General features: G+C 42.6%; 1 protein-coding gene across 2 annotated transcripts; it reads left to right on the forward strand.

Annotated features, from left to right (window-relative positions):
- LOC119890265 (ankyrin repeat and BTB/POZ domain-containing protein 2-like) lies at positions 1-24,710 on the forward strand. Of its 2 annotated transcripts, none has more exons than XM_038701441.1 (17): positions 1-892; positions 10,527-10,676; positions 11,763-11,970; positions 13,822-13,974; positions 14,113-14,278; positions 15,083-15,172; positions 15,254-15,355; positions 16,220-16,316; positions 16,520-16,655; positions 18,553-18,797; positions 19,366-19,544; positions 20,078-20,183; positions 20,278-20,380; positions 20,975-21,047; positions 21,138-21,206; positions 21,831-21,944; positions 22,754-24,710. In XM_038701441.1, exons 1-17 carry the CDS (start codon positions 16-18, stop codon positions 22,973-22,975), a joined length of 3,090 nt encoding a protein of 1,029 aa, XP_038557369.1. In that variant the 5' UTR covers positions 1-15; the 3' UTR covers positions 22,976-24,710. The 2 variants fall into 2 exon arrangements, with proteins under 2 accessions (XP_038557369.1, XP_038557370.1); XM_038701442.1 differs by lacking the exon at positions 1-892 and adding an exon at positions 7,458-7,699.
- Positions 24,711-24,715: the final 5 nt, after the last annotated feature.

Here is a 24,715-nt window from a genome sequence, read left to right on the forward strand (position 1 = left end):
ATTAAACTCTACACCATGTGCAGCAGTCTGTTGGTTAAAACCATGGAGGACCTGAGCCTTGATCCGGGTTATGTGACCGGGGACCCCTGCCCGTCCCTCAGCCTGTCCTCTTCAGGTAGGTCGAGGGAGTCTCAGGCGCACACGAGCACTCCTCACCGGGGTACCTGGTGTCAGCACGCCGGCTCCCTGTACAGCAGGAACGGCAGCTGGGACACGGTGAGCACGCTGCCGGAGGACGCAGCTGAGATCCTGGCCAAGTGCCCCTGTCTGCCGGAGCTGGAGGAGTATCCCTGGACCGAGCAGGAGTTTCGGGAAGTCGTGGGTCGAATCGCAGATTCGGATGCTCCCTTCACCGGAGAGGCGGTCCACCGCCTGTCCGTTCTACTCCGGAGGGCTTTGGTGCGGATCTCCCGGGAGGCGCAGCGGCTGAGTGAGCTCCACAGGCGGTGCACACGTCTGGAGATCCAGAGCGCGGTTAGACTTGTGCTGGGCTGGGGTCCGGCCGAGAAGTGCATCTCCTCCGCGGTGAAGGCCGTGTCCCTGCACTGCATGAGCTCCGGGGACGCCGCGCGTCAGCGGAGCAAGTCTGCGCGCTGCGGGCTGACGCTCTCCGTGGGTCGCTTCTTCAGGTGGATGGTGGAAACGCGCGTCTCGGTGCGCGTGCACGAGTACGCCGCCGTCTGCCTGGCAGCCTGCGTGGAGAGTTTGACAGAAGAGGTAGCCGGACGGGCGCTGCAGGCAGCAAAGCTGGCCGAGGAGGAGAAGCAGGGCGGCGGGGTCACCTGCTGGCCGGTGACCGCGGAGCTGCTGGAGGGAGCCATTAACAACGACGCGGAGCTGTGGGGGCTGCTGCAGGTCTACGAGCATCTGATATGTGGCAAAAATGCCAATGGTGAGTTCAAGTACAGCACGACACAATATCTGTTTACCTCATAAAATAATTTTACAGTTGGCCAAAGGTTATGGCTAAAACATTAAAGAAACAAAACGACAACAGGATTCCACCTGCAGTAAATGAACAAGTTGTCAAACTGACATAAAACATTCTGTTTCTTGAGCATGTGAAGATTTGCTCATATCTCAGTTTTTTATTTAATTTTAAATTGAATATCGGACAACAACAAGGTACTACATTTCAGAAGCCTATTGTATGACTCTCACGTTGGGTTTTTGAACTGTTGATCACCCAAAACACAATTTTCTTTTATACATGAATCAATCATCAGAAAAAGACCTGCTAATAAATAAGAATAATAAAGTTAGCTGCAACCCTAATTATTATTTTTAAAACTTATTTTGTTAAATCCTAAATCTAGATTGTTCCTCTTGTCCCTGGATCTTCCCTCTCTCATAACTGATGGTACTCAGAAAGATGATGCAGCCTTTCTTTCATCATTTTTTCTAAAACTCTGAAATATGAAACTATTTTTTTAACTCATATTCAGACAGGCCATGCACTAAGACAGTGTAAAAACACACCAGTAACTACAGCTCCCATAAGGCAATGGGATATATCTTTTATAGGTTGAGCCCGCTCTGGAGGAAAAACCCTGCTTCCCACTCAGTCCTATGTTAAAGCTGGGTGGTAACAGAGCTAAATGGTGGCATGAAATTGTTCAGATAGTACTCTAGATAAGAGTAATAGATAATTACTAGCAGTTCAAGACGTCTACCAACACCGTGGAGAGTTTGATGGGAACACCCCTCAGACAGGAAACAGCGTTTTGGGTAGTAACGGACACAGTAGTGAAAGATCCCATCCGATAAACGTCTGCGGTCAGATGCTCACTGGGATATTTTGGTGTGTGTGTTCTGATGAGTTTAAGCAGAGACATGGTTCACACGAACAGACATTCTGCTCTGAGTAACACGCTTCTTCACCGCTTGTATGTACAAATAACTACAGCTAACGTTTGCCAGACAGTTATCATCTCCTTGGACAGGTCGCCAGTCTGTCACAGAGCTGATACACAGAGACAGAAACACCCACAACTAGGGGGAAAGTTATAGAGTCAACCTAACCTGAATGTCTTTGGACTGTGGGAGGAAACCGGAGCCCCCGGGGGAAACCCCCACGCGCACATGTGGAGAACGTGCCAACTCCACACTGCCAAGGGCCTTCTTGGTGACAGGCGGGGATTAAAAAAGAAATACAATAAATACAAATAATATTGTTAAACAACAACAACAACATTTTAGCATTGGAGACCCATAAAACAACAAACACATGATTCATTTAGTTTAAACACTTACTAATACCTGCCTCGGAGTTTGAAACTATTAATTATCACCTATTATGTCAAACAAGTAGCCATATGGCAGCGAGCAGACGGCTGCTGTGCAGAGTAACGCCTCATTGAGATCATATTAATGACTTGTTCTGGTAATTAGCAGAGCGCTGAGGAAGACTTGGTTTGGATTAGATGGCGTGTTTCCTCAGAGCCCAGGAGGGAGACACCCACACCAACTCTTCTCACGAACGTCCGGCTGTCTAACAAACCCTGCCAATAACGAGGTGTCACCCATAATGTCAGGAGTACTTCGCTCTGCAAATTAGCTTGAGACACAACATCATTTATGGTTTGAGGTGACTGAGGCATGGTTGGCAAAACATGAAAGCAAATTTAGACAGGAAGTAGGGTTTCATCTGCTGCAATGTTTTTAGGAAATGTGCTTGCTTGTAGATGAACCCAGAGTCAGATGAAACTAATCTCCAGTTTCTCATCTGTGTCCAACATACATCCATGATGTGTTCATGTTCTGTTGAACAGTGTACATCAAATAGCACAAGGAAAACGGCAGATTTACAAAGCTAATCTTGTCTCAAAGGTCAGAGCAGTAAGGCTTTTTTAGAAATGAATTATTTCTACTTTTTTTAAATTTACTTTTTAACTTTATATTTTCAAACCAACATGGACATAAAGGAAATTTGAACATTTACACAACAGGCACACAGTTTGCTGAGAAGACTGTGATTGAAGCAGCTCCAGGACCGCTAAATGGACCTTGATTGTTTGGTCATATGTCAGAGATAATGTTGAGTATTTTCAAATCCATCTATAGATGAATAAGCAGGAACCACCGGGACATGAATGAATGAATGAATGAAAGTAAATCAGATTCAACTTTCAACAAAATTCTGATGCAGCCCCAGTGAAAAGCACGTCAGTGACTGTTCGGACTCGGACTCTACTGTGAGCACAGTAAACACGAAGGCACCATGAGTCTCTGCCTCTGTGCCCACTGCATGCTGGGATATAGGCTTCAAACCCCTCTCCCATGAGAGCGAACAGGAAGACGCAGGTGAAGTAAATGAGTGAGTGTTGTTAGCCTCTGACCCGCACCGACGACGCCACAAAGGAGCTCTGATTCCCGCTCGGGCTGCAGGGCACGAGGTTCACAGCTCCAAACAAACAGCCGCTGTAGCTGCTGCTGTCCAGGCAGGAGAGGCACAAAAGAAACGCCACATCATTCAGGTTTTAATCAGGACGTTGTTTGTGGGCCAAACTGTTCTGCCTGATCTGATGCTAAAAGTAAATCCCAGCAGTGAAATGTGAGAAAATGCTCCGTTTAGCAGAGATCCTGCTGAGAGGGTCGAGTAACCCAGCTTGTAATGTCATTATCGTCCTAAGATCGCCATCTGAAAGCAGATTTAAATTGCCGCTGCACGCAGTCCTGTCTGCAAAGATTAAATCATTCAGTTTCTTTTCATTGACCTTTTCTGCAGATTTGGATGTTTTTGTCTGACCAACGGTTCAAAACCCAAAGATATTAAAGTTACAATTATATAGAATCTTTATCAGGATCCCTTTTCTGTTAATTGAGTAATTGGTCCTATCGTGCATTTTAGTCTGGTTTAGTTTGTGCTAACTCAAAAGCTGCAACAGATTTGTCTTTTTTCATCCCTTCCATCCCGACTCCCGAGCCTGGTTCCAGACCTCTGTGAGACAGGCCCCTGGGTGTCTGGTACACTGGCGACTCTGATTTTATCACCAGCACTTTTAAAAAATATTTGTTATGATAAATAGCTTGCACCCAGAAATGTTAAATAACAAATGAAATGCTTTGAGGAAAACATGCAATGAATATAGAAGAAACAAATGTGCATTGCCACCTGAATTTTGTCTTTCCTTTTATATAAATAATGACATTTTCACCATAAATTGGTGCAGAAAATTTCTCCAGAATGCAGGAAATTAAGTTTTTGATGCTCAAACTTTTTTGGGAGAGACCCCCAGATCATCACTCATATATTTCAGCATTGAATATTTCTTCAAAACGATGTTAAAATATCTTCGTGATATATTGTGCATCGTCACACCGTTTATCTGGTTCCCAGAGAAAAACGTCTGCATCAACTAGAAATGACATTGGCTGGATGGATGAGTCAGTCCGTACTGATTGGTTTGGACAAAATAACCCTGAAGGCTTCAGATTTGGTTCGTGGCGGCTCCACTAACTTGAAAAATAACAAATCAATAGTAGATACCGGTGTCGGTGCACCAGGCGTCGTGCAGCATCGCGTCATACCAGACAAATCCTACAAACAGAAGTAGTCGGGGTGCAACACAAACTCCCAAATCATTACATGTGGACGCTTAGTCAAGACCCCATGGCGTTACTTTTATAAATGTTTTTCGACGTGTAGGGCTCCGCGGTCAAGTTAACAGCAATAAATATTCAACATAGAGTGCTACATGCTTTAATGGAGAGTCAGTGGTGGGAAATCACATGTTCTGACACTTTGCTTTGTGTCATACTGCACGTTGCTGGTGTGTGTTGGGATTCAGCAAGACACAAATTCACCTCTACAGTCACTTCAATGTGGAATTCAGAGCTGTAAAGGGCCAGTGTTTCTGTTTACAGCATCCGTGGTTGGTTGGTTGGTTAGTCAGCTCTGTGTTGATCCTCAGGCTGAGGGGGCGACTGAGGAGAAGGAGAGACACAGCTGGAGAAAGTGTCTGATATTGAGTCAGATTACAGAGATGGAGCAGAGAGTAATCCAACACTCACGGCGCTACCAAACGTCATGTAATGTTATCTCCATCTGGCCTTTATGCAAAACTCTAAAACAGAAGGAAGAAGAAGTTTTCAAGGCACGGCTACAGTGTTTTCTCACGCTAAAACCACCGGTCTTAGATTCTGTCCTTCTGTTTAAAGATTTGAGACTGAAGGACAGAACCAACACGAGCATCTGATGATGAAACGATCCCGGCTTAGTGATTAATCAGAGGTTTACGGCTGTACACGCCTCCGTGATCAACAGCTTTAATTAGACGTCTTTGTGGCAGGCGGGACACGAGTCTCTCTCAGGAGGATTTTGGATGTTTTGACGAGACGTAATCAGGCTCTGCTCTGCTGCTAAGGCCTCCTCATCGCTGCTGACTACGTGTTTGTAAAGCCTTGTGTCAACTGTGCGAGAGCCTGAGCCAACAGCGTCCATCCACACTGGCTCCGCACACGGGGCCGGCAGGTTTCAACCAGATTGCACTTCCAAAACAAAGTCTTCCCGCCAATTCTGCTGGCATGTTTGACCTGACTCTGTGAGTTGTATAAAGAGTCAACTCGGACGTGACTGACGGTGCAAAACAGATCATTTCTGCACGAGATACGAGCGCTTTGAATCCTGCCTCTTCAGCATCTTCACGTTAGCTCTGAGTGTTTTGGTCACGGTTTTTGTGGATTGCATGCGGTGATAATCTGACTGAGCTGCTGCTTGATTTCACTTGATGTCAACAGTTTTCTGTTGTTTTTTGTTCCCGTCTGTAGCATGAGATATATCTTTTTAGTCAACACAGAAGAAGTGGTCGCTAGGAGCAGTGCACTTTAACTTTTAACTTAACTCTTATCACGTCTATCAAACAAATGTGTTGATTTAAGAGTTACTTCTGTAAGTTGACTTACAACAACCTGTACAGCTGCATCGATCTCATCCATGCTGTTGTTTTACATGGATGTAGCCGGCTAGTTTGCAGGAGCACGACGTCCACATTGTGAATCCCACGTTCTGACCTCTGATTGATCGACTGTTCCTCCAAACAGGGGAAAAACTTTTAACACTACGTTATATTATCCTTTATTTGTCCTTGTGGAGGAAGGCATTACAGATACCCTGCACCCTGTCACAGATTGGGCTGCAAGGGCGTCACTTTGTGTTGAAAAGTGGTGGGGACATCATGGTGGGGATGAGATACTTAGGAGACAAAAACATCCTTAAATAGTGTTTTAAAGATATCTTCAACTCTGAGATATACGTCTGGAGGGACCTCCCCCAGGAAATTTAGATCGCTAAACACTTAATTTCCTGAATTCTGGTGGACGTTTCTGCACCAATTTATGGTGGAAATGTTTTTATTTGTGTAAAAGGAAACAGGCAGCACATGACATTTCAAAATATATAAATATAATAGAATCTACTACAGTGCAGCTCTCAGTCATTCTGTGCTGCTTTCAGATCTGTTTCTCCTGTAGATCAACTTTTCTCATGTTACATCATCCCTGCTGAGGAAACACATGAAGGCAGGATTTAGTCTTCCCTCCTCTTTTGTCATGTTCACAGGGAGAAAATGGAAAACTGGCCAAACAGAAAGTGCGTCAGGAAGTTACTGATTGGTGCTGCACGTTTTTGGGTCCTTTCATAATCAGTAGCTTGTTTTTTAGCTTAAGTTACCTTTTTTGGACAATACGTTTCTTCTACATTTCATGCTACAACTTAATGTGCAAATAAACCTTTTGTAAAAGCATTTTCATTTGTTCTTTAACTGCAAGCTGTATTTCAGAACGTTTTTTAAACAAATTATGCTTCAAAAAGTGGTGGGGACGCGTCCCCAGCGTCCCCAGCGTCCCCAGTGTAAATGACTCCTATGTTGGGCTGGCCACACCATCTGAACATCCTGCTTATTTTTTATATGTATTACCTGTTTAAAAACTTCATGGCTTGCAGAATAAGTTTGAATTTTGATCTGTTTTGGCGAATAGAGTGAGTCAGTATCCTCACCCAGATGGCAACAGTTTAAATGAAGAGGAGTGGCTGCCTGTTGCTGTTTGCCTTACACTAGACATAATCTAATCATTTAACAAATTGAAGATTCAGACAGGGAGTCGGACGTTTAGCTCTTGGTCCTGCAGTACTGTTCTATATATGTTTGCTCTGACACTTTGTACAGTGCTTTGGTCTACTTGTAGTGTTTATAAATGGGTCATACTTTAAAAAAAAAAAAGTTTTATAGGATATTCTGCCTATTCATGAATCAGTAATGCTCTTTTGCTCTAAGAAGACAAGAAACAAACAGGAAGTAAAGCTCTGTTTATGTATAAGATGTCAGTATTGATCTTGGATCAGGACTCTGTTTGCTCTTTTGGACTCTGCTGATGTGGCCCTCCAACACATCACCCATCTGTTGTCCCAACCAAACACTGGCAGCATTATACCACGCAGCAGAAAAGAGCTGCTGTTTTCAGGCACGGTGACTGTGTTTTCATTTGAGACACACACACACACACACACACACACACACACACACTCTTTCTCTGAGGATGCGGTCGCAGACTTTAGGGTTGTTAACTGTTCTGTTTTTATTCAGCCACACACACACGGAGAGTCGAAGGAAACTACTTAATCACTCACTTCTGGATGTAAGCAGGCCAGAGTTGGACACAGGAGCTGAGTGTGTGTGCAGCGAGGGTCAGGACTACACAGGTAGGGATTAGAAAACAGTGATTTGTGCTTTGTCCACTGCAGACTGGTCCCCTGTTGTGTACCCGTGAATGGATGCTTGTTCCCTCCCTCCTGTCTGTAAACACAGCAGGCTAATCAGAATCAATTATCGGCCACACTCGCCTCTTTCTTCCAGACAAAGCCCGACTTCTAGAAAGCTGAGGTGTGTTTTCCAGATGATTAAACTGTTCGATCAGTAACCAGTCAGCACGGTTTACCTCCGCGTCGTCCCAAAGGTGCCGGACGGAGGACGAGGTCAGGGCTCTGTACGGGCCGGCGGGCCACTTCTTCCACACCAAACTGGGGGAAGCATTCTGTATGGAGCTGCTGTGCGCTCGGGGTCTTCGTCATGTTGAAACAAAAACCGATGCCACAAAGTTAGAAGAACTCTGCTGTCTTCATACTTTTGGCCGTACTGTGTGCTTTTCTGATTGTGTTGGGGCGGGGGGGTGGTAATGTTTTACTTCTCTAACTCCATGTGATCACCTTCAGATATTTTGTTTAGTTGGTCTGATGGTGTTCGTCTCAATAACAAACACTGTGGACGAGGAACATGTTTCAAGGATTTTGGAGTTCCTTATGATGATCAGATCAAATATTTGACAATTAATATCTGATATTTATTAAAACATTTTCAACCGGACCTCCTACGGTACGTCAAAACCTCAAGACCCCATGGCGTCGCTTAGAAATCTCATTTACTTACCAGAAGTAAATAAAATGTAAAGTTTGTCCCAATGGTCGTGCAAGAGGAACGACCACAAGTGAAAAATGAATCTGTCTGCTCATCAGAGATTCTGAAATAAAACTTTTTGTTTTCTGTTGGTGTCGGTGGTTGTTAAACATGCTGAACCAAAGACCTCAGAACCTGTCTACGTTTTTTATTCACTTTTAGCCACATATTTCATTTCAGTGTCAATGTGCTGAATATGTTTTATTATTTTAATTGCCAGAAATACTGAGTTAAATCTGACAGCATGCATTGACGTGACGGAGAAAGCTGATGGCTGGAGTATCCGAGGATCAGTACGTGTCGTCTGCCAGCAGCTTCCCCAGGATGACGGTGATGATGGGGGTGGTGTTACTCCACACACATAATTATTGTGAATTTTTTAGGTGGACTCACTGGGCTGGGTGTCTCGGCTGCAGGAGGCTTCGGTTTTTTTGCAGACTGTCGTCACTGAAGCCGTTTCCATTGTGTAGAAGATCAGGAGTCAGCAAATACCGGATTCCCCAGGACACAATGGACGGGGATCTCATCTGTGTGTTTTCAAAATCTGTCCATGTGTTGTGAAGGTGTGCTTCACATCACACACTCTGTGGTTTATCATGCGGGATAACACGGAGAAAGTCTGTGTGTTGGGGTTTGTTCTGTAAGGGAGTATCCGTCATGTTCAGTGTCACAGAGTTTTGTTTGTTATGTTCCTTTTTAAAGGAATTCTTCTCTGAAAACCTGAACGTGTTTTTGAGCATCAAACACTAAAGCTGCAGCTGCTTGATTCACAGCAGCTACAATGGCCAGTTTTACAGCCCCCCTAAACATCCATAGAAACCTATCGAACAGCTTAATGCTCTCCTCCATCGTCCCTCCGTGTGTTCAGCTGCTGTTTGTCTGCTTATCAAATGCAAACAGCTCGACATATTTTAGTGTTGGGAATAAAGTGAGCATTTGGATGGACGGAGGATGAAGTGGTTAATGCTGCAGGAGTTTCAAACCTTGAAAGTTTTGTAACTGCTAGGAATCCAAGCTGACTGCAGTTTCTGTCATCTGTGAGGGAGCAAGCTAAACACTTTCCTGATCCAGCTTTCAAGGCTGTTGGAGATTCCCAAAATGGCTACTTAATGGTCTGTGTCCATGGTGGCGTCTCTGCAACGCCGTGCTCACTGCAGATTCCAACAGTTTCTGGGACATTTTCACTCAGAACCATAAATGTCAAACGCATGGTGGGGCTGGAGGAAAAGTCTGGGGACCCCTAGTCCATTGGCCGAATCCTGTGGACAAAATGTCATGGTGATTAATTCAATAGTTGATGAGACATTTTGGTCCAGACGTAAGCAGTGGGCCGACCTAGTGACACTCATCTGAGGTGTTGAGTCAGTCACGAATATCTGCTAAACCTGAATATTACGGGGGGGGGCGGCGTTCACTTGCTAACATGCATCTATCGAAACTGAAGCCACTTTTTCAAAACTCTAGACACAGTCTGAATTTGCCAACATGCTTCTTGGCCAATCTTGGTGTTAATCTCACCTCCAAAACCCACTCAAACCACCAAAACACACATGCCTCAAAATAAACTACTTTTTAAGCACTGGCAACAGTTCTCGCTCAGAAAGCATCTACTGTCACTCCTAACACACTGACAACAGGGAGCATTATACATAAAGGATTAACTTCAATCTTTGAAGTTGGAATGATTTTTCAGATAAATCAGTATTTCATTATAGAATAAACACGTTTCTTCACTTCACACACATCAATTTACATAAACATCCTGCTAAGATTGTCTATATATTTCAGTCTTGCTGCTGCAGAAATGTTCGTTCTGTTTTGAATGTGTTTTTAACAGTTTTGCACACAGTGTGTTCGCATTTTGAAAAAAAGGTGCTGCTTATATTTAGTGTTTTGCAGGTGGTTGAGTAGTAAAGATAGAAGAGATCTTGACTTCTGGACAAAGTGGTCACTGAATGCATTTTGTGTAAAAGAATTGATTCACAGTTTTGGTCCATATACACTTTTTTGCTGCGTGTGTGAAGAGTTTTGACAGTGTGACTTCAGTTTTGAAATTGTGTGTGTGTGTGTTTTTAGGTGAGCTGTCGCTGCCGGCTCACGTCAGCCCGTACACGAAGGTTCCCGGGGATTCAGTGGAGAGCAGGGAGGACGCCTACATCCAGCTGGAGCTGCGAACACTGGAACAGGCTCTACTTGCCACCTGTGTGGGCAGCATCGCAGAGCTCAGTAAGTGTGTGTGTGTGTGTGTGTGTGTCACTGCCACCACAGTCGGCTCCTGTGTTTTGTGGATGTTTGTTTAAACTGTGACCGGCGTCGGGGGACAGATCGTTAGACTCTGCCAGCTCCTCGTCAGTTACACAACACTTGTGGCTTGTATCCAGAAAACAAGGGCACATTCACACCCTACAGGCCACCGTACCTCATTATCTGAACGCTCATTACAGAGTGAAAATAAAAGAACTCACTGTTCGTGGTAGTTTATGGACCGTCTGACATGTTCATGTGACCACGAAGCACTTTAGCTCACCATGTTCTCCATATTTCACTGTAAATTCAAGTCAGATTTTTTTTTTTTTTTTTTTTCCCCCAGCTTTCCAGATTTATCTCTTGCAGTTACATGTACTATATCATCGTAGTTTAGTGACTAAATGCAGGATCATCTATGAACCAACAAACATCGCTGCACACTGGGAGTTTGTGTTCGTATTGTTCACAATATCATATTTATTAAATTACAAGTGCAACTGTGCAAACGACGTCGGACTCTTTCTTAACAAATACGAAACATCAAGAATGCTCTTTATTCCTGCAGAATTACAGTTTTTTTTAAATCAGTTCCTTTGTATGCACAAGGTTTTATACATCCAAAGAACTCAACCGGGCTTCTAATTGAGACCTGCGTTTATTTGTTAAAACCAGGCCAGTTAAAGTGCCAAAAGTTTCCACATAATGTGTTTGCATCACAGCATGTCCCCACACCTAAAGTATATCCTCTCTCTTGGCCTGATGGGCTTCAGAACATAAAACTTTTTATAGTTTTTTTTATCCTTAACGTGGAGTCTGTGTTGTGCTAGGAGCCGGTCGTTTTTTGTTGTTAACTTCTTCACATAGGAAGCAGCATAGTGGCTGTTCCAGCTGAGCGGGGGAACGGTGAGGTTACAACACGTCGACAAAGAGGCAATAAGAAAGCGACTAATTTCTTTTAAAAAAACTCCAATAGCCCCTTTAAGTAAAGTCTGACATTTTTCTTGCCTTATGATGTGGGAATGATGGGATGCACATGTGACCACGGTGGTTCCTGTCTTCATGCAGGTGATCTGGTGTCTCATGCGATGCACCACATGCAGCGTCTGCGCAGCTCGGGCCCTTCCATCAGCCCAGCTCGCTCAGCCAATCAGCCGTCGGTATCCTGGGCCCCGGGCGCCCTTCGAACGCTCTACTATTTCCTGTCCAGCCCACAGATGGAGTCACTGGAAAGTCCCAACCTGGAGCCTCCAACTCTGACACTGAGCAGAGAGAGGTGTGTGTGTGAGACGGATTGTGTTCACTTCTTAAACATTTCTTTAAAATTTTCACCTGTAATCTAATTACTGTAAACAAACAACAGCAGGCAGGGTCCACTATTCTCAGCCTTAGTTTGTTTGCCACCAGTGTTTTCAGCAGTCAGACCAAGGTATAATGATTATATTCTCATTAAGATATTAGTCTGGACTGGTTCCCCTGAGGATTAATTATCCTCCATTAGGACGAGTTACATGCAGAAAATGATCAAATATATTTATTTATCAATAAATTGTAATAAAATAAAGCTGGTTTATGTTTTTGCATGAAAAACTGGACCAGCCAGACTTAAAAGGATCATGTCGGTGCAAAAAAGTTCAGTACTGCTTTAAAGCCTCTCAGAAGAAACAAAGTTTTCATGTCACTGCGACAAAGCTCCATTTTTTATGAAGTGAAAAGCTTTAAAATGTTGTGACAGTTCGTTCTTAAACGTTTTTCCTGAGCTTTACTCTGCATCTCACAGTCTTCATCATCGGATAGAGTTTCACTGATTGAACTGAAACAGTTATGAAGACTTTTAAGATTTGAATTATATAAGTGAAATAATTATTTTATTCAGGTTAGAACATGTTTTGGCTAATAGAAACTAAAAAGGAAAATAAGTAAATTGGAAAATGTATTAAAATGAAATAATAAAACCAGTAAAATGGACAAAAACTAATAAAATGGGTAAAAGGGAGTACAACATGAAAACGTTAAATTAAAAAATGAAAAGCAAGGCTAAAGCTGTTTATAATTAAAGTCACTGTTTTTCCTCTCTCACTTTGGAGCAACTTGAGAAACACCAGAGGACCTGGTTCATTCATTGCAAGCATGTCAGACAAAGAAGTTGGCGAAAGGCCATGAGGTGTTTTTATAAGCAACAAAATAATTTCAAAGTAAAGAACAAAGGGGACATGAGGGGTAAACAAGGTTAAAAGAAAGAGGGAAAAAATATATAAAACCACAAATAAAGGAGACCCATCTGTACTGGCAAATCAAATACTGCCATCTGCTGGTTCCCTAGTAAATCACATTAAGCCTGTGGCAAAGAACCTTGGTGTTTGGTTTGATAGTAATTTAAATTTCGAGCAGCACACCACAAAGCTTGTTCAATCATGTTTTTATCAACTTAGAAATATAGCTAAAATTCGATCTATGTTAACTTTTAAGGACACCGAGACCATTTTACACGCCTTCATCTCATCACGCCTGGATTATTGCAACAGCCTTTTCACCTGTTTAACCCAAAAATCTATTGATGACTCCAGACTGTCCAGAACTCAGCTGCCAGGCTTTTAACCAGAACAAAGAAATATGACCACATTACTCCTATTTTAGCTTCATTACACTGGCTCCCAGTATGTTTTAGAATTGACTTTAAAATTCTATTGATCACTTTTAAAGCTCTTCATGGCCTCTCGCCTTGTTATATTTCTGACCTTTTAGTCCCATACGCACCAGCACGTACCTTGAGATCCTCGGGCAGAGGTCTGTTGTCTGTTCCAGAGTCTCGACTGAAAACTAAAGGGGACAGAGCGTTTGCTGTCAGGGCCCCGAGGCTCTGGAACAGCCTGCCCGAGGAAATCAGGTCGGCTGAGTCACTGAACTCTTTTAAGTCCCTTCTTTAGCCCCATTTATCTTAAACGTGTATTTTAGTCTTTTCAGTGTTTTCTTGCTTTTATCTTGTATTGTTTTTGTATTATTGTCTCTTGGGTATTATTGTCTTTACACTTGTTAAAGCATTTTGTAACTTGTTTTTGAAAAGTGCTCTACAAATAAAGATTATTATTATTATTATTATTATAATTATTACTGAACCTTCACCCAGGCCGTTCCTGCTCCTCCCTCCTCTCATGGAGTGGATCAGAGTCGCCGTGGTGCACGCTGAGCATCGCCGAAGCCTATTGGTGGACAGCGATGATGTCAGACAGACAGCCAGGCAGCTCCTCCCAGGACTGGACTGTGAGCCCAGGCAGCTAAAGTAAGGAGCCAATGAGCACGGACAGTATTTGACACGTTTGTTCATATTACCTTAGCGACACGATGGTAGAGAGGCTGTGGTGAATGTTGAGGTGAATATCTCAGGAGTCCTGCTCTGATATGGATTGAAACTCTGCAGGTCGGAGTGCTCTTTCCAGTCGTTCAAATATTTAGATGCAGAAGCAGCTTCAGCAAAGTTCCAGCTGGATCTTGGCTTCAGGATGCTCTCGTCTGGCCGAGCAGATCTGGTCCAGCAGGCCACACGGCTTCTGGGAGCTGAAGGGGTGAACACCAAGGACGACCAGGTGAGAAGGGAGTGAACAAGGCTGTGTAACGTGTCAGTCAGGTGAAGCATCAGGATGCAGTGCTGCACAAGTTAAATATTGTGATTATGTCTTTTTTTTTACAGCTTGAAACTAATAAATCAGTACTTTATTATGTTAATGTGCAGCTAAAACATGAATGCAAACTTCCCAAAATCTGCACTTCATTCCAGGTCTCCACTTTTAAGAACGTTTATCAGCCTTTCCATAATTTTCTTCAGTTAAGGGTTTTTATTTATTTAACCATTTTAAAAGAACATTCTCTAATCCAGCTTTCTGTTATGAGCGGCCCGTCTAAATAATAAAAATTTGGACAAAAGGTTGTTGGCTGCAAAAATACTTGAAGGAGGGAGACGCATGTTTCTTTTGTATTTTTGGGGAAAACACATTACTTCCTATTTTATATTTGTGTTCATGGTAGCAGCAGTCAGTGAAAGTTTGTTGTAGGAGTCTATCCATTTAAAAGTCTAATTGCTGAAGGGATAAAAGAAGAAGAGTGGAGCTAGTGTGGCTTTTAAAGCAGGTAATGACGTCCTGCTGGCAACAGAGAAAAATTTACTTAAGAGCTCGCTGCTTTACGCAGAATCTGTTGGTTACGAAGAGAATTCACATCTATTAGTTTCTCACCGGTAATTTTAAGGTTTATCTTCACCATCAAAGCTTGTGATTGGTCAGATAGAGAGGGAAACGGTTCAGTATCCCAAACACCTAAAGAAACACGTCAGTTTTGCATAATCTTACAAGAATTATTAAAGGGAACCAACTCTGGACTGTTTGTTCCTGCAGGGAATGACTCCTCTGATGTACGCCTCTGCCGCAGGAGATGAAGCTCTGGTGCAGATGCTCATAGAGGCCGGCGCTAACCTGGACCTGCAGGTAGAAACACAGCTGCTGACTCTGTACATGGCAGCTGGTTAGTGTCTTTGTGACTGAGGCGACTCCGTGTGTGTTGTTCAGGTCCCAGGCTGCTCCGGCAGACACCCGTCGGTTCACCCCGGCAGTCGGCGCTGGGTGGCTCTGACGTTCGCTGTGCTGCACAGTCACCTGTCTGTGGCTCAGGTGAGGGTCCAGACCAAACAGAACAGCAGTGAGAGACATGTCAGCGGGTTGCTCCTTTACACAAAGTAAATGCATGTTCCACTTCAGTCTTTCGGGGGAAGAGAACAGTGTTTTGGGCTGAGGAGAAACGGCTAGTTTGTCGTCGTACGACCTGGTTTCAGCAACATTTATGAAATACATTAACATTTGTACGTCTTTTTCTTTTTTGATATGTTGCCAAACTCTTTTCTGATCAAACTTCCTGAAACTAGAACAGTGTTTTAATACTATTTCAGGTTGAGAAACAGGAAGCAGTTTGAATGTTAAAAAGATGTTAACTTCCAGTTCTGAGCAAGGTTACTATAGTTTTGGATGTTTCATTAGTTTAATTTTTTATTTGTTTTGAGCTATTATTTTCAGTTTAGTTTGAATTCATTTTAAAGGGGCTTCTCTAGTTTAGTTTTTGATAATTTTTATTGTTTGTTTTAGTTTTTAGCAGTTTCAGTGTTTTGTTTTTTTGGGGGAGATTGATTAAGACAGTTGTTGGAGCTAAGCTGGCACTTTTCACTGGTCTTTGTCTCTTTTGACTCAAAGTAAGATGATTTAATGCTGAACTGCTCCTTTTTAAAGACTTAACAGCAGCTGAAAATATAGTTTTGGCTGTCCTCGATTGCTTTGACTTCTCTGCTGGCTGCAGTGATGTAGAGCTGCACCCCAGGTTGTGTCGGCACACTGTGACGTCACTGGTGCGTGTGGTCAGAGGTAAAACTGACTTGAACCCTTCAACCGGAGAAGGTGTTGAGTTATAAAGAAAGTGGCTTCAGCTCGGAGGACGCGGGTCAGTGTAAACCTCTCTCTAACGGTGTCCTCTCATCATGCTGGCAGCTGCTGCTGGAGGCCGGAGCAGATGTGGAGGGAGGAGCCCTGCAGGACGGTCAGGAGAGCTCAGCTGAGACGCCGCTACAGCTAGCTGCTGCTGCAGGTATCTTCTTAGTGGAGACCTCAGTGTGTTTGGCCAGATTAAATCAAATTCCATGTTCTGACAATACAGAACTGATTCTGTACTGATGGACATTCTGTTTCTACATAACCGCAAACATACTTTAGACATTTTGTTTTTACTCATGGGTACAGATGATGTTTCTCTCTCTGGAATAAATCCTACTAAATGTTTCATTTTCCCAGGACACTATGAGATGGTGAGCTTGCTGCTCGCCCATGGAGCAGACCCTCTGCTCAGAGTGCATCATGGGAATTCACTGACATCACCGCTGTATGAGGACATGAACTGCTTCAGCTATGCTGCCGCACACGGACACCGGTGAGCCATTTATCCAGCTACTTACAGCAATATAATAGTGTATTTGTATTGTACTTCTTTGGTATAAAGTGGTTCACATAAAACAGACAAGACAAAGACAAAAGCCATTTCCTGTTTCCACTGATGCTTTAGATTTCTGTCGGCACAAAGACATTGTGTCGATACAAGATGCAGATAGATGGTGAAAATAGTCTCCTTGCCGCACTGTCAAATTCACATTTATTCATTTAGCTGACGCTTTTATCCAAAGCGACTTACAATTGCTGTACATGTCAGAGGTCGCACGCCTCTGGAGCAACGAGGGGTTCAGTGTCTTGCTCTCTCACACCAAAGCCATGTGTCTTATCCATCACCACCCCAAATTTAGCCTTCTTTCAAAGTCGACACTTGGAGTTTCCTGAACTACCTTTTGGAAAGTGGAATAAAAAAATTTTCTTACTCTTTATCTGCTGGAATGCGTTTCACAAGTGTTAGGGTTTAGAGCCCGACCGATACGAGATGTTTATGGCTGTCACAACCTGGCTCAAGGGCCGTGACAAAAGAGGGAACGAGGCAGCATAAATGACCAAAAAGTGATTTATTTAACAAAAGAGTGACTAAACATAACTATTTAAATGTGCAAGGTGTGTCTCTGTGACGTAAATAAACCCAAAGCAAGATGTGGCAGTCGGGGTGGTCAGGCCATGGTTGACGTCTGGATTGCAGAGAAGAGAAAGTAGTTTGACCAAGTGGAGCTTTATCTCCACTGGCTCCCCGGTCCCAGGTGCACCCGATCAGCACTCACCTCAACAGAACAAAGTAAAAACAAAGTACTACAACACAAATCAGCTGGACCAGCTGGACTAAGGTCTGGCCCAGAGCTGCATGATCATTTACACAGTCTGAGTTTCTATGTTTTGGGGAACAAAAAGACCAGTCAAGGAAGGAGAGGAACAGCTGGTGAGGGAAAACGATAAACAACTCCACATCCCTGACCTAAAGCGTACACATGTGGACAGACTATAATAATAAAAGGAACAGGTTAAAGATTAAAAAGAAAATACATAGTAATAATACAAATAGAAAAGTAGTACTCTTATAAATACTTGCAGAAAAGTTTATTAGTAAATAAGGAAATAATTTTCTGCCACCACAAAACAAAAGTACAGCTGATCATGTCAGCTGATTGCAGTTTGTGTTGTCAGCAGGGGAACTGACCAGTGCCCTCTGGTGGACAAACGTTGTAATGACAACACTCATAACATGAGAGGATCTGTCTCCGTGTCTTTTTTTAAAAACTGTAATTTATCAACTGTTCTAAATAGTGATAAAGATTTGTCTGTAATTTGCTCATATTCATTTGAATCGGCTCTAATAGGGCTGAAGGTTAGCTGTGATTTTTAAGATGACTACTTCCCAGTAACATCATTCTTTTCCTGGGTTTTAAAAATGGAACAGTGGATAATCAATCTAAATTGACATTGATTCTTTTTTTCTGATGTTATTCAATCCTATTTGTTAGATTAGGTGGTAGTATTTATTTTAGTGGAACAAGAATTCTATTAAAAGAAAGCGTTCTTTGAGGTGAAAAAATATCTAAGTGCTGCCCTAAGGTTGTTTCTGCCGTAGTAGCAGGGAAGGAGCAGGCAAAAATACCTGCCTGTGATGGATGCTCCAGTAGAATCTGACCTATAGGATACAGTAGCTAGACTCCACACAGCTGAACTACAAGCTACCGTTTTAGCATGAAAAGTATTTAGAAGAAACTGCTTCATGTGAAACGTTTATCCACTCATGTACGATACATACTGTATATGGGGGTGAGACACACAATCACACACAAGCTAAAATCCCAGGATGATGCATAACAGCGCGAGAAGATCAAACAAAGCCTCACCTGTCGTCTGGTCTCCTGCAGGAACATCCTGAGGAGGCTGCTGCTACAGCCTCAGCACAGGAAGGAGGACATCCTCTCTCTGGAGGAAATCCTGGCTGAAGGAGTAGAGGAGGAGGAGGAGGAGGAGGATGGACAAACTCCAGCTCCGGACTCACAGAGCCCTGTTCCCAGGCTGTGTAAGGCCAGGATGAAGGCTCTGCAGCAGGCGGCGTACTACAGCGCTGAGCACGGTTACCTGGATGTAACCTTGGAGCTCAGAGAGATGGGTGAGCTCATGATGCTCTGACATCATTTCTGTTCCATTGAAAGGCTTTCTGTTTGTCGTTTATTAGACTCATTTATAGAACTTTTATTTATTAAATCTAAACTAACATGTTATATTGTCACACCGTAGAGCTGAACTTTAAGTGCAGGTGTCTGTGTTACTTGCACCCTGAATCAAAACCTTGATAACAGGAAAGATGAAGTGTGTTTGAATGTACTAGAAAATGTCACCCTGCTGTTGCTTTAAACAGGTGCAAACAGTAAAAACAACAATTTTTAAAATTGGACCTCTGGATCACACTGAAAATTGTTCTGGAAAAAAAGTCATACAGGAAAGCAGCTGTGACACTTAAGCTGAAATGCAAAACGACAATCGCCTGCTCACAGCTTGGTATTTTCTAATGTATAAAAGCTGCATGAGCTGCTGCTGTGCGCCTTTTTAAGGGGCAGTATTGTACTGCATGTCACCACCAGTGGGCCCTATAACTAGCCACGGTTTCTTAACAAAGGACTGCTTCAGTCTGAAACTACAAGACCTCCGTCATTGTTCCACCTTCCCGCTCCGTGCAGGTGTTCCCTGGAGGCTCCACATCTGGCTGGAGTCTCTCCACAGAGCCCAGCAGCTGTGCAGGGACAAAGTCCTCGTCTCCCTCCTCACGGAGTTCCCCAGCATCAGGACGGAGGACTACAGCCCCGAGCTCCTCTCCACAGGCATACCACTAATGTTCAGCATGTTAGAGACCAGCAAGGTACGCCTGAACGCCTCTCTGTTTATGCTTCAAACAACATAAAACTTAGATTATTTTACAGCTCTGTGGCTACGTCTCATCTGAGCTTTACTTAATAATTGTCCAGTATAGGAAAAAAATAATTGCTTTATCTTAGTTTAAAATGATAAGATCCTCAAATATAACTGTCAAGCCCAGAAGATACCCTTTAACTTGACCCTCAGTGTCACGTTTCAGCATGTCCTGCTTTCAGTGAAGCTTATTTGCTGTCGTTCTGAGAGTTAAATATGTATTTCATCTCATCTTGTCTGTTTTTTGTCTAGCCAAGAAAAGAGACTGACTGCAGGAATTAACAGTAAAAGTCAAAAATGGCAACAGAAAAATGGCCACGGATTGTCAGTGAGCTCTGATTTGCAAACGAACCCCCTCCAAACAGAAACAGCAAACATGAACACGTCGTGCTGCTGTTGGTCAGATGTGTCAGTGCCCGAGCTGACAGCTGAATATCCGTGTGGAGAAGTTACTTAACGTTTCATGTTGTTTTTCCTCTGCAGGACTACGTGGTCACCAAGCGGCTGGCGTCTGTGTTTGCTCACTGCTACAGCTGCTCCCCTGTTCCTCCCATCCCACCCATGGACGTCACCCTGTCTACACAGTTAGGTAACACGGCACTGCTGTCATGTGACAACCTATCGATTGGGTGATTTGTTGCGGGTGAACAAGTGAAGGATTATGTTTTTGTCCCTGTTGTCAGATATTCACTTCCTCAACAACCAGGAGATGTCGGACGTGACGTTCATGGTGGACGGGCGTCCGTTCTTCGCCCATCGGGTGCTGCTGATGTCGGCCTCTGAACGGTCCGATCTCTGAATAATAATGACTATTAATGGTTACTAATTTTTCCATTGAGGTTTCCCAACCTGTTAATCTCAATAACACTAGACAAATATTTTCTACCAGTAAAACTATTTTAAAACCAGCTTTTTTGTAATGTTTTTTTGTCAAGGGAGTCTGGTGGCTTTGACGGGAGCCATGTAGAGACTGCCTCTGGTTAAACAAAAAGGATTTTACTCTTTAAAAAAAGGTCCTTTCCATAATGTTGTCAGACAATCGGAGCCATTCACTGGCAAAAACAAGCACTTTGATGGACGTACTTGACAGGGTGCAATTACCCAAACTGTTATTTTGCAGCCCTGTTTCGCTGCTGCTGACTGAGTGTACTCGCTCAATACTTGACCTATTTCAAAAAATGTTGTCCCAAATAGGGTCCAGGGTTGAAAAATTCTAATGTTTCTGTTTATCTAAACCAATAAATACATTTAAAAATCAAATTAAACCATGTACTTTTTAATGAAACTGGGGAAACCTGAAGCAGATGTAGTCAAAATGTGTTAATTGTCACCACCATTGTCATTTTAAATATAAAACTGATGTGTGTTTTGTCCCGTCAGGTTTCGACTGATGCTCTGTGATTCCCCCGACAATATCATCCACATCAGTCACATGACCTACAGCACATTCCAGGTAGGACACCTTTACCTTCTGCCCTCTGGTATGAATGAGACTGATGGCTGTTCGGTCCACTTGCTGATGCTGAAGTGTTTTTCTCTGTAGATGATGATGAAGTCTCTGTACTGTGGAGGAACCGAGGGACTGACTGTCTCCCACGCTGAAGCCATGAAGGTAAAAACACTCACTGTTACCTGCTGTAGTTGCATCTCAGAGTTTGGTTTTTACATTGGAGATACAGTATCTCACAAAAGTGAGTAAGCCCCTCACATTTGTAAATATTTGATTAAATCTTTTCATGTGACACACTGAAGAAATGACATTTTGCTACAGTGTAAAGTAGTGAGTGTGCAGCTTGTATAACAGTGTGGGTGGTGATGGCGCAGTGGATAAGACACCGCTGGCAACAAAAATGAGGACACCCCTAAGTGAAAATGTCCAATTGGGCAATCAAATAGTATAATTGGACCAAATCAACATATTTATTGCAGTGTAGTTATCATTTTGAAGAGCAAATTAAATAAAAGGTGCTTATAGGCATGATGATGATAGTTCTGGAGAAAAGGCAACTAAAGAAATCCTTTGGATGAGGGACGAAACGTCTTCCAGTATCTTCAACCTTCGTTGGATAACTATGACCTGGATGACTGAGAACCTTCATAGACAACTAAAGAAACAAACATTTAGAAAACGATCTTATCTTGGGCCAAAACATATTGACAGTTTTTCTTGTCATCTATGAAGCAGAACTTTTAAATATTTCCTGTTGTATGAACCGTGTTGTGACTGTTTCTGTAGCTGCTGCCAGTGGCCACGTTCTTCCAGCTCAGAAGTCTGCAGAGGTGCTGTGAGATGAAGCTGTCGCAAAGTCTGACTCTGGACAACGTCGTCAACATCTACCAGACCGCCAAGGTACAAAAACACATGACGACACGAAGAGCTTTACTAGAGGATGGAGCTGCGGATATTTCATGCTCCTTTAGACCCACACTGTCACATGACTTTAACTCGGACTGCAGTCCCAGTTTTTTTGATTTTGCTTTTTGTGAATTTTATTCAAATGTGTGTTTGTGTTCAAATTTTTTCATTCCATTTTTATTTATTTTTTTTGAAAAGCTTGGTAAATGCTTTAGGTCCCTAGTTTAATGTAATTTAATAGAAAATAAGTGCTGTGTGTTACTCTTTTAAGTAATTTGGTATTAACCAGCAAATTTACAGAAGAAATTCCAACATGTGCTTATAAATCAACACAGCTAACTAAAATCAGATAAATGTCTCAGAGGTTTGTGTTTATTACATAGATTCTTAGGGGAAACGTCCTTAACAATTATGAGTAAATTACACGTAATATCAAAGTTTGATGTATTAAGACTTAGTTCTCAATACACAAAACTGACCTGGGAATCGAAACAGGTTTGATTTGAATAAGCTTCTGGAAACTAATTCTTGTTAAAGGAAACCAAACTCATGCAGAATAAGCACGTGGTTTTTAATATCATTTCAGGGTCATTATGTACTTGAGCAAAATAACAGCCACATAATTCTGCAGGTCACCTGCATATAATGTCACAATGAGTTGTGAGACAGGCCCTGTCCCACACCTGACCTCTCAGAAACTCAGTTTAATAATCAAGGGTCTTTTCATTTCCTATTTGTTTACTGGCTGAAGCCGATCACAGTGATGAACTCTAATTTGTCGTGTGTGGTTTGTCTTTCTTTAGCACCACGGAGGAGCTGAACTCTACAGATTTTGCGAAGGATTCTTCTTGCAGAACATGGATCGGCTCCTGGACCAAGAGGACTTCCACCACCTACTGCTGGGCGGTGTCGGTCAGGAGCTCCTCTGCCCAGGCGTGGGCACCCAGGACCAGGTTCTGCTGAGGGTTTTGGAGGCCACGCTAATCCGCAGACTTTACACCCTCCACTCTGCATGTCGAGGGTAGAAATAGTCCGGTGGTAGCGGAGGCTGCTGCCCTGTGTTCTGCCACGCTGGTATGTGTGTTTGGGAATAGTAGCCATTTATGTGTTTTGAACCTTAGTCCTTAAAGGGAGAACATGTTAGCGTAGAAGAAGAAGAAGAAGAAGAATAGACTGAAAACACAGTCAGTGTTTTAACAAGTTATTCCTCCTATTTATTAATCTGACACAAGTGAACATTGTAGAGATTATCCAGATCGATGATGCAGAAACTTAATTCATTTAACTAAAATTAACAGACCTCCTGGCTGCGTGTTTTACCTTTTGAGTATTAGCGGTTTCCTGTCACTGTCAGTCACATATAGTTTCGGTTTCCTTGACTGATGGTCGGACAAATTAATCAGCTGAAGACGTCACCTTTGACTGTTGTAAACTGTGACGGGCATAATTGAAAAGTCATTGCTGTAATAGATTATTAATCTTTTTGTGGTTTCACTTGTGTCAGGAAATCTCTAGAAACAAGACATTACCTCAGGCCATGTGTTCAAAAAATATTTAAACCAAGCCTTACTAAAGCTCTTGTTTAAATGTATGTTTATTGGATGTGTGTAGCCTGTAAAGATCAGCGTCAGAGCCCTGTTAACTGGCTATCTGGGGAACTGCACACCCTAATATCATCATGGAGCAAAAGCTACCGTGTAAGTAGGCAGATATTCTCTTGTACCACCCATGGTTGGAGTCACCAAACGTCTAAGTCACATTTTTAAGGTCTAAACTCAAACTGTACACTGAAGCCACAAGATGAAGCATAAATGTTAAAGATGGAGTCAGCGTATTTAATCCAACACACTTTTGTGTGTGACTATTTCTACTACACCTTTCCAATCTCGTATGCAGTTTATAGTCACAGCGCTGGCAGATTAAAAACCTTTGATGCAATTGGTCCTTGATTTTCAGAAATTACAGCCGCCAATAGCAGATTTTGTTAGCTTGCACTAACTATTAAACTATGTAACCTGGTTTAGTGACCTTGCTTGGATACTTGCTATATAAAAATCTAGTATTAGTTCTAGCCCGTCATTAGTTTACCCACTGTAAGGCTAGCTAATCTAATCTAATCTTTTTACTGCGGCCCCTGCATCAGAATGTTGAAAAATCTGAAACGCTGGGTGATGTGTTTCGCAAACCTGGTTTGGTGAACCAGTCACTGCACTGAAACAGTTACTACCCTCATACATTTGCATCGACTCATTACTGCTGATCCATTTTAGCTTTTTTTTTTTTTTTTTAAACAAATGTGCAGTTTTGCAGAAAGCAAGTTAATGCGGCTCCGTACAGCTGCAGCAACTCAAAGACGGTATTAGAGCTGCAGCGATCAGTCGATTAATCAATTAGTTGTTCATCGTTTTGAGTAAAAAAATAATAATAGTAAAAATTTTCTGATTTCAGCTTCTCAAATGTGAATATTTTCTGGTTTCTTTATTCCTGTATAACAGTAAACCGAATATATTTGGGTTGTGGACAAAACAAGACATTTAAGTGATGTCATCTTGGGCTTTGGGGAAACATTGATCGACCATTTTCTGACAGTTTATGGACCAAACAAACCTATTAAACGTGAAAATGATTGACAGATTAATTGACAGTGTGAAGGGAAGATATTTATAATGTAAATCCTGTGCAGCTGCATGAAGATTATCAACTCTGAATATGTAAAATATGTATATAATTTTGGTAAATAAACATCTCGTAACCAAAAAACAATG

The sequence above is a fragment of the Micropterus salmoides genome, unplaced genomic scaffold (genome assembly GCF_014851395.1).
Source record: "Micropterus salmoides isolate LMB-PRFRI ecotype aquatic unplaced genomic scaffold, ASM1485139v1 Ms_hic_scaffold_6, whole genome shotgun sequence".
Lineage (NCBI taxonomy): Eukaryota > Metazoa > Chordata > Actinopteri > Centrarchiformes > Centrarchidae > Micropterus > Micropterus salmoides.

Bases quoted from the DNA above. Each gene is read 5' to 3' on its own strand.
- LOC119890265 (XM_038701441.1), top strand. From the start codon at position 16: ATGTGCAGCAGTCTGTTGGTTAAAACCATGGAGGACCTGAGCCTTGAT. The intron at 16,656-18,552 runs GTGAGCCATTTA...GGTCTCCTGCAG, and splicing joins GCTGCCGCACACGGACACCG to GAACATCCTGAGGAGGCTGC. The intron at 21,048-21,137 runs GTAGGACACCTT...TTTTCTCTGTAG, and splicing joins TGACCTACAGCACATTCCAG to ATGATGATGAAGTCTCTGTA.